Source organism: Stegostoma tigrinum, chromosome 17, assembly GCF_030684315.1.
Source record: "Stegostoma tigrinum isolate sSteTig4 chromosome 17, sSteTig4.hap1, whole genome shotgun sequence".
Taxonomy (NCBI): Eukaryota; Metazoa; Chordata; class Chondrichthyes; order Orectolobiformes; family Stegostomatidae; genus Stegostoma; species Stegostoma tigrinum.
The window spans coordinates 34,346,328-34,359,830 of NC_081370.1; the positions used below are offsets into that span (position 1 = coordinate 34,346,328).

The 13,503-nt window shown below is 43.1% G+C and overlaps 1 protein-coding gene across 1 annotated transcript in view; it reads left to right on the plus strand.

Annotated features, from left to right (window-relative positions):
- The first annotated feature begins 4,449 nt into the window (after positions 1–4,449).
- Positions 4,450–13,503, plus strand: part of LOC125459327 (uncharacterized) — a 42,474-nt gene continuing 33,420 nt past the window's right edge. Inside the window, exon 1 of the mRNA XM_048545657.2 lies at positions 4,450–5,269. Coding sequence (XP_048401614.1) covers positions 5,170–5,269 — 100 coding nt within the window. The 5' untranslated portion in view covers positions 4,450–5,169. The remainder of the gene's footprint in view (positions 5,270–13,503) is intronic.

Genomic DNA, 13,503 nt, shown 5'->3' on the forward strand with positions numbered 1-13,503 from the left:
TTACTGGCCATTTTCAACAATTTAATTCAATAAATTTATAATTATCAGTTTAGTATTAATGCTGTTTCCTCTTGTGAAAAATTTTGCGTGCTTGATGAAAGTCATCACGGGCCACTCCAAGGAGCATAAATTGATTGTCAGGAGCCATGATGAGGGGAAGCAGTACCGATCTACTCCTATTCTCTAAAGGCAGAGTAATCAGGTCAGTCATGTCCCCTGGGCAGCAGCAAAATCAGTTACAGGGCAGAATTTCACAAAAATGAGAGAGGGGGCATATCATTCACCCGAGAACCCTCACTGTTCCACCAACAGAATAAATTTGATCCTGATCAGCCGTCACCTTTAAGTCAATAGCACCCCTCAATCACCAGTATAAGCCTTCCTCCAGCTGTCCTTGTGAGGTAAGGTTTGTAACACCATCTTCAGTGGGAGGAGTTTTTGTTCATGAGAGCTGCTGACCAATTTGTAAAGATTGTTGAAACAATTCTGAAATTGGAAGTGAATTATTTTAAAATTTAATGTGTTCTGAATATTGTGTGTATTAGATGGAACTATTGACTGATTGCAGCTCAGAATTCACCTATGATTTATTTGCTGGCCCTTTGAAGCAACAATTCACTACATGCCACTCCCTCTAGACTTCCAAATGTTTTCTTTAGATGATGATTGCATTCGTCTTGAAATTTTAGTTGACATTGGCCCTACCACAAGTCTCACCATGTAATCTAGGTTCTAACCACTCATTGCAGAAAAATGTTTTCCAATATCACCATTACTATACTTCTTTCGCCAATTACCAAAAGGTTTGCTGTCAGATTCATAAGGCAGAGCAGAAACCTCCACCCATGAATGTAGGTTTTAGGAAAAGCAGAGTCATTGGCCAAAATCTGAGCCAGAACAATGTTGGTACCAGTGAGATTTGTGACAGTATCAGATGAGAAGTCTGGTGAGACTCAACTCAATGTTGAGAGCCAAATATGCTAGTCACAATAGATATAGCATGTTTCTCACCGAGTGGTGCTGAGATGTCAATTAAGGGGACTACTGATTTTTAAACACCTAGTTGATAATCCAACTTGCCTTATTAATATTTAGATTGCTGTCTTACCAAACTCAATAAACAAGCTAGACATTGAGAAAACTTGTCATGAACACACGAGGGGTGCCTGGCAGATTTAACTCACAACTTACTCCAAATAACCTCCATGTTGCTTACACACAAACTGCAGTTCAGGGCTTGACCCTCGCACACCTGTCACAATAGCCCCTCATCCATGGACAATGGCACCTGGCATGTGTCAAATCCTCATGACCATCATGACACCTTTACAATACACTTGTAAGCTGCTTACAAAGCATAAGACTCACACTGCAGGGGCACACTGGCATTAAGCATTGATAAGCTGCGAAAGAAACACTTTGCACCCATGGCCAGACACCCAACTTATGGATTGGACCTGGCTGCATCTTGGGACCGCTCACTTATGTCTTAGCACTCAGTCAGTCCCACCCATTTGCTCATGCCATCTATGCCTTACATTGTTAGTGCATTAATGCTTCAACCAGAGCTGCTGTATTAATGTGGTCTTTAGTGCAGACATATAGACAGTTGCTTGTCATCACCAGGTGAAGCCTGGTTTGCTTCCTATCCTTTAGGTGTGAAATACTACTGGAAAATCACAAGGTGGGCAGCATAATTGTCAGTTGAAAGTGCTTACATTGAGATTTGTCCAATTGTTTGCCAGGATGTGACTTTTCCCTACTGGACAGTGACAAATTGTCGATGTCCAGTGCCACTGGGAACAGAGTAGTGCTGATGTAGAAGGTGTTCACACAGATTGTAACAATGTGTGGTGCAGTGGTTAAACAGTGAGTAGGGTGAAAGAATGGGGTGGCATGTATGAGGGAGGGTCAGCCATGCTGGCCATCTGCTGTGGGCATTGTGCCTTTGTGATTAACATGGCATGATATTGCTGGTGAGGAACAACACTGTATTGCCAACAGTTTTTTGGTACACAGTGGCCTTTCAAAGATGGTGCAGGTGCATGGGATGGCTAAGAACGTAAATTCATTGGTTGTCTTTGAGCAGATATCTGTAGAGAGGTGATTTGTTGTGGAAATGGCATGTAGTAAGATGGGGCCAATATTGTTTGCTGGCAGACCTGCTGAGATAATTAGGCAGCTTTGGTAAGATGTGTTAAGAAATCTCACTAGGTTTCACAGCAAAATCCCTTCATAAACATGACACAGCTAAAAAAAATTAATTTTTAAAATAAATTTTTATAAATATGAAAATTTCTTTCATGCTATAAAGTTCATTCCCTAGCCACTGATCACAGCTCCTTCCCCAGCAACTGTCTGAGGCTGACTTGTGTCTTTTACAAACTTAGTTTCATTTTTAACTATACGACGAGCATCCAACCTCATCTGCATGTTCATGAAGACTTTCTATTTCTACCACAGTAACATCCTCTGACTACACCCCTAACTCAGTTGATCTGCCTCTGAAACTCTTATCAATGTCTTTATTATCTGCGGGCATTTACATTATTTGAAAATCCTCACCAGCATCCAAGATATCCAAACTCTGCTACTTGAACCATAACGTGCTCCAAATCCTATTCACCATCTCCACCATACTCACTAAAATTGCTCGGTGTTCTAAAATCCTTATCCTTGCTTGTTAAGCGTTTCCATGGCCTTAAAACAGCTTGATCTTTGAATTTCCTCCAACTATAAAACTTCCTGTTAAATGTCAGCACCCCAAATTCTGGTCTCTTGAGCATCTTTAAATCTTTCAACCATACAACCACGCCTTTCAGATGCTAAGGCACAGAACTGTCAACTTGTCTTCCCAAACCTCACCATCGCTCTTACATCATCTTATGAATTCTCAGTGTCAAATTTCGAGTTATAATATTCTGTGAAACATCTAAACGGTAGTATATAAATACTGCTGGTGCTGGATATCTGAAATATAAAGTTCTCAAAGCACGCAGCAAATCGGGCAGATTTTGCAGAAAATGTTAATGGTGTTTACAGGTGGAAGTTATTGCCCAGACAACAAAATGTGAGGCTGGATGAACACAGCAGGCCAAGCAGCATCTCAGGAGCACAAAAGCTGACGTTTTGGGCCTAGACCATTCATCAGAGAGGGGGATGGGATGAGGGTTCTGGAATAAATAGGGAGAGAGGGGCAGGCGGGCAGGAGGTGTGGGGACAAGTCTTGACTGCGTCTCCCGTATTTCCCGCAACACATCCCTCACACCCCGCCCCCGCCACAACCGCCCTAAGAGGATCCCCCTCATTCTCACACACCACCCTACCAACCTCCGGATACAACGCATCATCCTCCGACACTTCCGCCATTTACAATCCGACCCCACCACCCAAGACATTTTTCCATCCCCTCCCCTGTCTGCTTTCCGGAGAGACCACTCTCTCCATGACTCCCTTGTTCGCTCCACACTGCCCTCCAACCCCACCACACCCGGCACCTTCCCCTGCAACCGCAGGAAATGCTACACTTGTCCCCACACCTCCTCCCTCACCCCTATCCCAGGCCCCAAGATGACATTCCACATTAAGCAGAGGTTCACCTGCACATCTGCCAATGTGGTATACTGCATCCACTGTACCCGGTGCGGCTTCCTCTACATTGGGGAAACCAAGCGGAGGCTTGGGGACCGCTTTGCAGAACACCTCCGCTCAGTTCGCAACAAACAACTGCACCTCCCAGTCGCAAACCATTTCCACTCCCCCTCCCATTCTCTTGATGACATGTCCATCATGGGCCTCCTGCAGTGCCACAATGATGCCACCCAAAGGTTGCAGGAACAGCAACTCATATTCCGCCTGGGAACCCTGCAGCCCAATGGTATCAATGTGGACTTCACCAGTTTCAAAATCTCCCCTTCCCCAACTGCATCCCTAAACCAGCCTAGTTCGTCGCCTCCCCCCACTGCACCACACAACCAGCCCAGCTCTTCCCCCCAACCCACTGCATCCCAAAACCAGTCCAACCTGTCTCTGCCTCCCTAACCGGTTCTTCCTCTCACCCATCCCTTCCTCCCACCCCAAGCCGCACCCCCAGCTACCGACTAACCTCATCCCACCTCCTTGACCTGTCCGTCTTCCCTGGACTGACCTATCCCCTCCCTACCTCCCCACCTATACTCTCTCCACCTATCTTCTTTACTCTCCATCTTCGGTCCGCCTCCCCACTCTCTCCCTATTTATTCCAGTTCCCTCTCCGATGAAGGGTCTAGGCCCGAAACTCTCAGTAAGTTGTAGGGTTGTTAGTGCCTCTCCACAAATGCAGAAGGCATTTGTACTGGGGGTCCAGCAATGGAGCTTGGTTGCACAGAGGGCCTGACAATGTCCTGAAACAGTTTAGGGAAGACTACCCCCACCTTAAGTGAACATCTGCCATTTGACACAAGAAGTTTGGTGAAAGGAACTTGTTGGTGACCACACGTGCCTCCCGTTCCTTGATCCGGAAGCTAACTGGTGGATCTTGCTCAAGAAGGTTGCTCTACGTGGGCCACCAAGCTAGAAATCGGGTGGTGGGCTCTCGGTGTAGTATCACCTCGCGGTATTGGTCTTTTCTGCGTAAATTTGATTCCTCTGCTGTTGCTGTCTTTACTTCCGTCTTATTTCACAAGGTTATCACTGATCATCTTCTCAGCCTTTCTTTACCACAGTTACAAGCAGCTCCTTCACAGGAAGCCTCGCCCATGATTGCAACAGTGCAACACGCATTTTCTGACCGGATATTTTGATCCCCAATGGTTCTGAAAGCTGTAAAGAGGCCACTTTCCCTTAAAGGCGTATGTAGAAACGTACACTTAATTATCAAGACAGAAAACACGATTGATTTCAATGTTGTAAATAGCTGAAATGGCGATGCACATTGACCCCGTCCTATTTGCTGGGCGTATCCCTCAACTAAGATCGCAAAGTCAGTTTCTGAAACATTTCTATCGAACTAAATAAACTTAAAACAATACACATATTCATCGAGGATGTGATACGGTTGTCGTGTTACAAATCAGCAACTAAATGTCCGAGCTTTAAACGCCAATACTGAAGCGCAGTAGGTTTTTTTTGGAGGGATGTGCCAATGTGATAAGGTGGAAATCGAAAGTGAAATTATTTTTCTTCTGCGAAATGGCGGTCCGAATGTTACTGCGGGGAAGGTATCTCCAAATGAGAATTAAGGCTTCCGCGGAGGCTCTCGTGTTGTACGTTGTGTTCGTCTGTGTCGCAGGTAAGGAACCATCCTGGCGCTGAATGCTCTCCCACTGGAAGCGATAATGGGGAGTAGTCGAAAATGTATTCTCAAACTGGAAAACTAACATTTATCACAGGATTCTGTCAAGCCCATTAACTGTTACGTTTTAAACAATTTTAGTATCTTTGTTTTTTTTTGTGTATAGGAGTTAGTGCCAGTAAAATATTACTGAAAATACACGTGAGCGTGTCTTTTAGTTCCTATTAAAGTAATTTCTAACGCTCGGAATATTGCCTCACCCATTGCCCGGGTGGGAAGTCATATTTCCTGTTTAAACAAAACGTGCGTGTGTTTCGTTTCTTTTTGTTTTAAGTCGGTAATTCCCGAGTTCTTTAGCCTCAATGTAAATCTAATATACACAAAAACGGAAGGAACAAAAACAGGTGTTGCTCGAAAAGCTCAGCCGGTCTGGCAGTATGTGTGAAGAAAAAGATGAAGAGTCAATGTTTCGGGTCCGATGTCTCTCCACCGTGCCGTTGAGCTCCTTTCAATGTGAAGGGTCACCGGACCCGAAATGTTAACAGAGATAATGGGAACTGCAGATGCTGGAGAATCCAAGATAACAAAGTGTGGGGCTGGACGACCACAGCAGGCCAAACAGCATCTTAGGAGCATGCTGCTTGGCCCGAAATGTTAACTCGGGTTTTCACCTTCACAGATGCTGCCACACCTGCTGAGCTTTTCCAGCAACTTCTGGTTTTGGTCTTGATTTACAACATCCGCAGTTCTGTTTGTGAAACAAGATTTGTTTTGGTCAACGTAGAGTCATATGGCCTGGACCGTACCGTTTAATCTGTCCATCCCTACCTCAGTCCCACACTAAACTAGTCACATCTGTCTGCATTTGGCCCAATTCCCTCAAACACTTCTTATTTATATACTTACATAAATGCTGTAACTGTACCAGCATCCACAACTTCGTCTGAAAGTGCATTCCACACACTAAATACTCTGTAAATAAATTGCCCCTCCTGCTTTTTTAAAAATATTTTCTCACCTTAAAAAAGCCCTTCAGCTTGAAATATCCCACTATAGAGAAAAGTCACCTGCTACTCACCCTATTTATAATCCTATGATTTTATATATCTCCATAAATTCACCCCTCAATTTCATATTTTCCAGTGAAAAAAGTCCCAATCTAGCCTCTCCCCATAACTCGAACCCTCCATTCCTGGCAACATCGTGGTAAATTTCTTCTGAACCCTCTCCAGCATAATAATATCTTTCCTGTAATAGGGTGACCAAAACTGAGCACAGTACTCCAGAAAAGGTATCACCAGCTCCCTGTATAATCTCAACATAGCATCCCGACTCCTATACTAAAAGATCTGAGCAGTGAAGGCAAGCATGCTAAATGCTTTCTTAACTACCCTATCTATATGTGATGCAAACTTCCAAGAATTATCCACCTGAACTCATAGATCTGTGTTCTGCCACACTACACACTACCCTACTTTATTAAGTCTTCCCTTTGTTTGTTTTACCAAAATGTGATACGTTTATCCAAATTAAACCCCATCTGTCACTTTTCAGCCCATTGATCCAATTGATCAAAATCTCTTTGTAATCTTAGATAATCTTATTGTCCATCCACTATACCACCAATCTTGGTGTCACCTCCCAAACTTACTAATCATGCCTTCCACATTATTGTCTAAATTATTTATACATGACGTACAACAATGGACCCAGCACTGATCCCAGTGCTGGTCCCAGGATTTCAATCCAAAAACAACTCCACCATGCCATTGAGCCTATTTCACATTCAATTGGCAAGCTCACCCCGAATCCCACATGATCTAACTTTACTAATTGGCCTACTAAGCAAAACCTTGTCAAAGACTTCAAGTAAATACTTCAAGTCCAAGAAAACAATGTCTGCTGCTCTGCCATCATCAATCTTCTTGGTTACTTCCTCAAAAAACTTAATCAAGTTTGTGAGACATGTAGGGTAACACGGTGGCTCAGTGGTTAGCATTGCTGCCTTACATCACCAGGAACATGGGTTTTACTCCACCTCAGGTGACTGTCTGTGTGGAGATTGCACATTCTCCCCGTGTCTGCATGGATTTCCTCCGGGTGCTCCGGTTTCTTTCCACAGTCCAAAGATGTGCAGGTTAAGTCGATTGGCCATGCTAAGTTACCCATAGTGTTCAGGGATGTATAGATTAAGTGGGCCAGACATTGGAAATGCAGGAGTGGGGAAATAGGCCTGTGCGGGATGCTCTTCGGCGGGATGGTGTAGACTTGTTGGGCCAAATGGCCTGTTTCCACACTATAGGGATTCTATGATTTCCCTCACAAAACCATACTGACCATCCCTAATCATTCCTTGCCTCTCTAAATGTATATAAATCCTATCTTTCAGAATCAAATCCAACAACTTACCTGCCACCAAGGCCAGATTCATAGGCCTGTAGCTCTCAGGCTTTTCCTTGATCTCTTCATAAGCGAAGGCACACCATTAGCACTCGCCAGTCATCCAGCACCTCACCTATATTTATAGATGATACAAATAAGTCTGCAAGGGGCCTCGTAATTTTCTCCCTAACCTCCCCCAAAGCCCTGCGATACGCTAGATCAGGTCCCGTGGATTTATCTATTTTTATATTTTCTAAGCCTTCTAGCACTTGCTCTTCTATAATGTGAACTGGATTCAAAACATCAATATTTATTTCCCTGAGTTCTCTTGCCTCCTATTGTTTCTCTGAAGTAAAAATTGACACAAAATATTCATATATCTCTCCCATCTCCTGAGGTTCAACACAATCTTTAAGGGGCCCATCTTTTCTTTCGTTGCTCTCTTGCTCCTAATGTACTTGTCGAATCAGTTTGGATTATTCTTAGCCTAATTTGCAAAGGATATCTCATATGTTTGAAAACAAGTTGATGGGAAGGTGAACTGTGGCAGAGATCCTTCAGCATGATCTGAATGTGTTGGGTGAGTGGGCAAATCAAAGGTAGATGCAATATAATTTGGATAAATGTGAGGTTATTCACTTTGGAAGCAAAACCAAGAAGGCAGATTACTACCTGAATGGCTGTAAATTTGGAGAAGGGAGTGTGCAGTGAGACCTGGGCATCCTTGTGCACCAGCCACTGAGGGTAAGCATGCAGGTGCAGCAGGCAGTAAGGAAGGCATGTTGGTATGTTGGCCTTCATTACCAGAAGATTTGAGTACAGGAGCAGGGATGTTTTGTTGCAGTTATATAGGGCCTTAGTGAGGCCACACTTAGAATATTGTGGGCAATTTTGGTCTCCTTTTCTCGCCCTCTAGGGAATGCAGCAAAAGTTTACCAGGCCGATTCCAGGGATGTGGGACTGATATATGAGGAGACATTGACTAGGTTAGGATTGTTTTCGTTGGAGTTCAGACGAATGGAGGTGGGATCTAGTTGAGACTTGTAAAATTCTAACCGGAATATGCAAGGTAGATGCAGAGGGGATATTCCCGATGGTGCGTGTGTCTAGAACCAGGGGTCCCAGTCTGAGGATTCTGCAAGATGGGAAGACATTTCTTCACCCAAAGAGTGATGAGCCTGTGAAAATCAGTACCACAGGCAGTAGTTGATGCCAAAACATTGTGTATTCAAGAGGCAGCTAGGTATAGCACTCAGGGTGAATGGGATCAAAGTAGGATCCGCCATAATCATGAAGAATGGTGGTACAGGCTTGAAGGGCTGAATGGTGTCCTCCTGCTCCTATCTTCTATGTTTCTATGCTCTGTTTGCCTTCCTGATCTCTCTTTTAAGAATGCTTCTACCTGCTGCACACTGATCAAGAGATTAGTTTGAACCCAGTTGTCTGTGTCTAATATACGATTCTTTTTCACTCTTGACTATAACCTCAGTATCTTTGTTTGTCCATTGTTCTTTAATCGTACCAACCTTGCCTTCCACTCTAACAGGAACAAAATGATTTTGAACTCTCGTTATCATACTTTTGAAAGCCTTCCACTAATCAGATCAGACATCCCTTTATTTGCAAACAGTTTGCTGCAATCAATTTTTGAACATTCTTGTCTCACACCATTTAAAATTTGCCTTACTGCAGTTAAAATCTTTAATTATTATGGATGTCTTATCTTTTTCCATAACTATTTTAAAACCAATAGAATGATCACTGGACCCAGATTGTTCCCCTACTATCGTTTCAGTCACTTGCCCTGTCTTATTACCCAAGAGAAGATCAAGTTTTGCTCCTTCTCTAGTAGGAACATTTACATATCAATAAAGAAACTTTTCTTGAATACGTTTAACAAATTTTTCACGATCCAAACCTTTAGTACTAGATCGGCCCCAGTCAATGTTTGGAAAATTAAAATCGCCCACTATCACAACCTTATTATTCTTACGTGTATCTGAGATCACTCTGCATATTTATTCCTCAGTTTCCATCTGACTGTTGATGGGTCTGCAGTACAATCCCAGTCATTCCTTTTTTTATTTCTAAATTCAATCCATATATTTTCACAGGATGATTTTCTGGATAGATCTTCTCCAGTTTCAGCATTAATGCTTTCCTTAATCAAAATTGTCACTTCCCATCCTCATTTGCCTCTCTTTCTATACTTTCTGTTGGACCTAAAACCCAGAAGTTCAAGCTGCCAGTCCTGTCCGTTTCTCAGCCATGTTTATGCCATACCTCTGATATCCCAATCCCATATTCCCAAATATACCCTGAGTTCATCGGTCTTACCTGTATGACCCCTTACATTGAAATAAGTGCAGTATAAGTTTTCAGAGTTACTTCATTCTCTGACTTGCTCTTGTCTGTATTGGTTAATTAACTTATTCTTTTCAGATTCAAAACCACCCTCATCTGTCTTTCTATTTAGTCTGTTACCCAGGATCCCTCCACTCTCCCTCTCTAACAGTTTAGTCTCCCTTAATGGAATTACCAAACCTCCCTAGAATATTGGTCCATTTAATGTAGAGATGAAACCCATCCCTTTTGAACAGATGTTTTCTGCCCCAGAAGAGATCCTGATGATGCAAGAACCTGAATCCCTGAACATTACATCATCTCTTCAGCTGTTGAATTATCTCCTTCATCCTTTTATCCTTGCCCTCGTACAAGCTTGGCACCAGGACTAAACCAGAGAATACTACATTTGAGGGTTTGTTTTATCTTCTACCTAACCTCTTATATTTGCTGTGTAAATCCTTAATCGTTTCCCTAACTATGTATTTCCTACCAATGTGTACAATAACTTCCGGTTTCTCATTCTCCCCTTTAGCAATAAGCTTTAAACGTTCTGAGACATCCTTAATCCTGGCACCAGGAATGCAACATACTATCCTAGATTTGCACTCATTGCGAAAGAGTCTCTTGTCTGTGGTCTTGATAGGAGAGTACCCTATAAACAATTTTTCTTTTCAATTTTGTCAAACCCCATCTAATTCACTTTTTGTGCCCAAGATCTGACTGTCAGTTCTATTTTCCTCAGAGACAATCCTTTTCTACAGTGCCGAAAACTGAGTATCTGTTTGAGAGAGGATGTATGTGCCATGGAACACTAGCTCATCATTAGGCTTACTTAGCTTGCATGGAACGATCAACTTCTATAGAATTGCTTGCTGTGGTCTCATTGTTGTGAGTAAGGGCAGAGAGCAGCTGCAGCCAGTGTCAGGGTGAGTTAAAGATGTGGTGAATACTGTCACGTCAATGCAAGAAGAATTTGGCATTAAATGAAGGACTTGTCAGTGGCAAACACAACCTGAGAGTGAACATTTTTAAAATCTACAACCCTTGCATAAGTTAAGTGGGTTGATTATTTAAATAGTACCGTATCTTGCATTTCCCAGAATGCCAAATCGTATGAATACTGGCTAGAGTGTGCGTTTTATATAATTACTGACATCACTCATGAGAGCGAGAACAATCTAAGGTTCCACACTTGCCTCCTTACCTCTGGCCTATCCAAGGTTCCAGACATACCTTTCAGGTGAAGCAGTGATTTGCCTGCACTTTATTCGATCTATCTTACATTATTTACTATTCATAAAGTGGTCTGCCCGACATAGAATCCCTACAGTGCAGAAAGAGGCCATTCAGCCCTCCGAAAAGCATCCCACCCAGACCTAACCTTATACCTTATCACGTAACCTGTATTTCCTGTGGCTAATTCAACTGGCCTGCACATGCTTTGTACAGTAGGAGGAAACCCTCATAGATGTAGGGAGAATGTGTAAATATAGAGATAGTTGCCCAAGGCTGGAATTGAACCTTGGCCCCTGACACTGTGGGACAGCATGCTAAGCACTGCACCACTGTGCCACCTAGATATTGGGGAGGATGCAGTGCAGGCTGAGTGACTGCTTTGCAGAATGTCTGCATTCCATCTGATAAAATTACCCCAAGTTTTCAGTTGCCCGTCACTTGAATATGCCACCATTTTCCCTTGCCAACATTCCTGTCTCAAGCTTAGTTGTAGCATTCCAGTGAGGTGCAGCACAAGCTGGAAGAACAGCACCTAATTTTTGGCTTGGAAGCATTCAGCGTTCTGGACTCAATACCAAGTTTGATAATTTTAGAACCCGAACACAGTTTGAGGTGTCTGGAGGAACGTGAGGTGCCATAAATTGTATCCATATTGATAACAAGAGTGTGGAGCTGGTGGAGCAGAGCAGAGCAGGCCAAACAGCATCAGAGGAGCAGGAAAGTTGACATTTTGGGTCGGGACCCTTCAGCCCCGTTTCTGAAGAAGTGTCCCTCCCGACCCGAAACATCAACTTTCCTGCTCCTCTGTTGCTGCCTGACCTGTTGTGTTCCTCCAGCTCCACATTGTGTTATCACTGACTTCAGTATCAGCAGTTCTTACTATCTGTAAATGAATTGTACCCACCTCTGCCACTTCCTCTGACAGCTTATTCCATATACGCCTCTTGTGTGGCAAAAGTTTCCCCTGAGGTTCCTTTTAAACATTTTCCCACTTACCTTAAATCTATGCCATCTAGTTTAGGACTCCCCTACCCTGGGGAAAAGACCTTGGCTATTCATCTTATCTATGCCTGTCATGATTTTATAAACATCTATAAGGTCACCCCTCAATTTCCTATATTCCAAAGAAACCAGTCCCAGCCTATTGAACCTTTCCTTGTAACACAAACCTTCCAATCTGTGTAACATCCTTGTCAATCATTTTTGCATCCATCCCAGTTTAATAACATCCTGCTTTGATGGTTAAGAGCAGTCGGCCCCACCTCATGTTCAAGGGGAAACAAAGCAGTGCTGGTGGTGGTAAGGGGCTTGTTAATTCTTTCCAAAGCCAGAGGATGAATTAGGAAAACAATCAATCTTTTACTTCATACTCAATTAGAGTCATACAGTAGTTTGAAGGAAGATTATTACAAGACTCTATCTCCCCATAACCAACACACAAGATCACATTTTCATCCTTGAAGCAGTAGCTGCAGTTGAGAAGATTTCTGGGTTTGCACTCTGGGGAAAGTGGCCGCATAGTTGTGATCCTATTGCTACAGGAGCTACTACAGGAGTAATTGCGACAATTACAACGTTTAAGAGACTTTTAAGTAGATACATAGATAGGAAAGGTTTAGGGCCAAACGTAGGCAAATGGAACTGGTTCAGTTTAGGAATCCTAGTTAGCATGGATGAGTTGGGCCAAAGTTCCTGTTTCCATGCTATATGATTCTATGACTCTATAAGGCATCGGTTAACAGAGTGTGACTTCAAGAGGCCTAGCAAAACGTGAAGTCAGTGGTAGTTGAAGAATGCTTTCCATTGGTTAGGATCATACTGAGTGCAAAGCCTGTCCACTATCTACATATCAGAAATATGATGGAATACTTTCCATTCATCTGGACAAATGCAACTGCAATACTTAAAGGAGCTCAGACCCATATTGACAAGGCAACCTAATTGAAAGGCAGCACACTGAAAGATTCAATCCCTCCTCCACTGATGTACAGTAGCAGCCTGTGTACCATCCGCAACTTGCACTGCTCTAACCTGCTGAGGTTCCTTTTGAAAGCACCATCTGAATCCAGCTGGAAGAAAGAAGGGAGCATACGTATTGGAATGCCACCATCTTCAAATTTCCTTCCAACTTGCATGCCATCCCCTGACAAAGAACCAGAGTGCTGTTCTTTGTCTACTGCAATATCGAATTCCTAGAACATACATCCTAACAGCATTGTAGATGTTCTGCACCACATGGAATGGAGTGGTTCAAGAAGACAACTCAC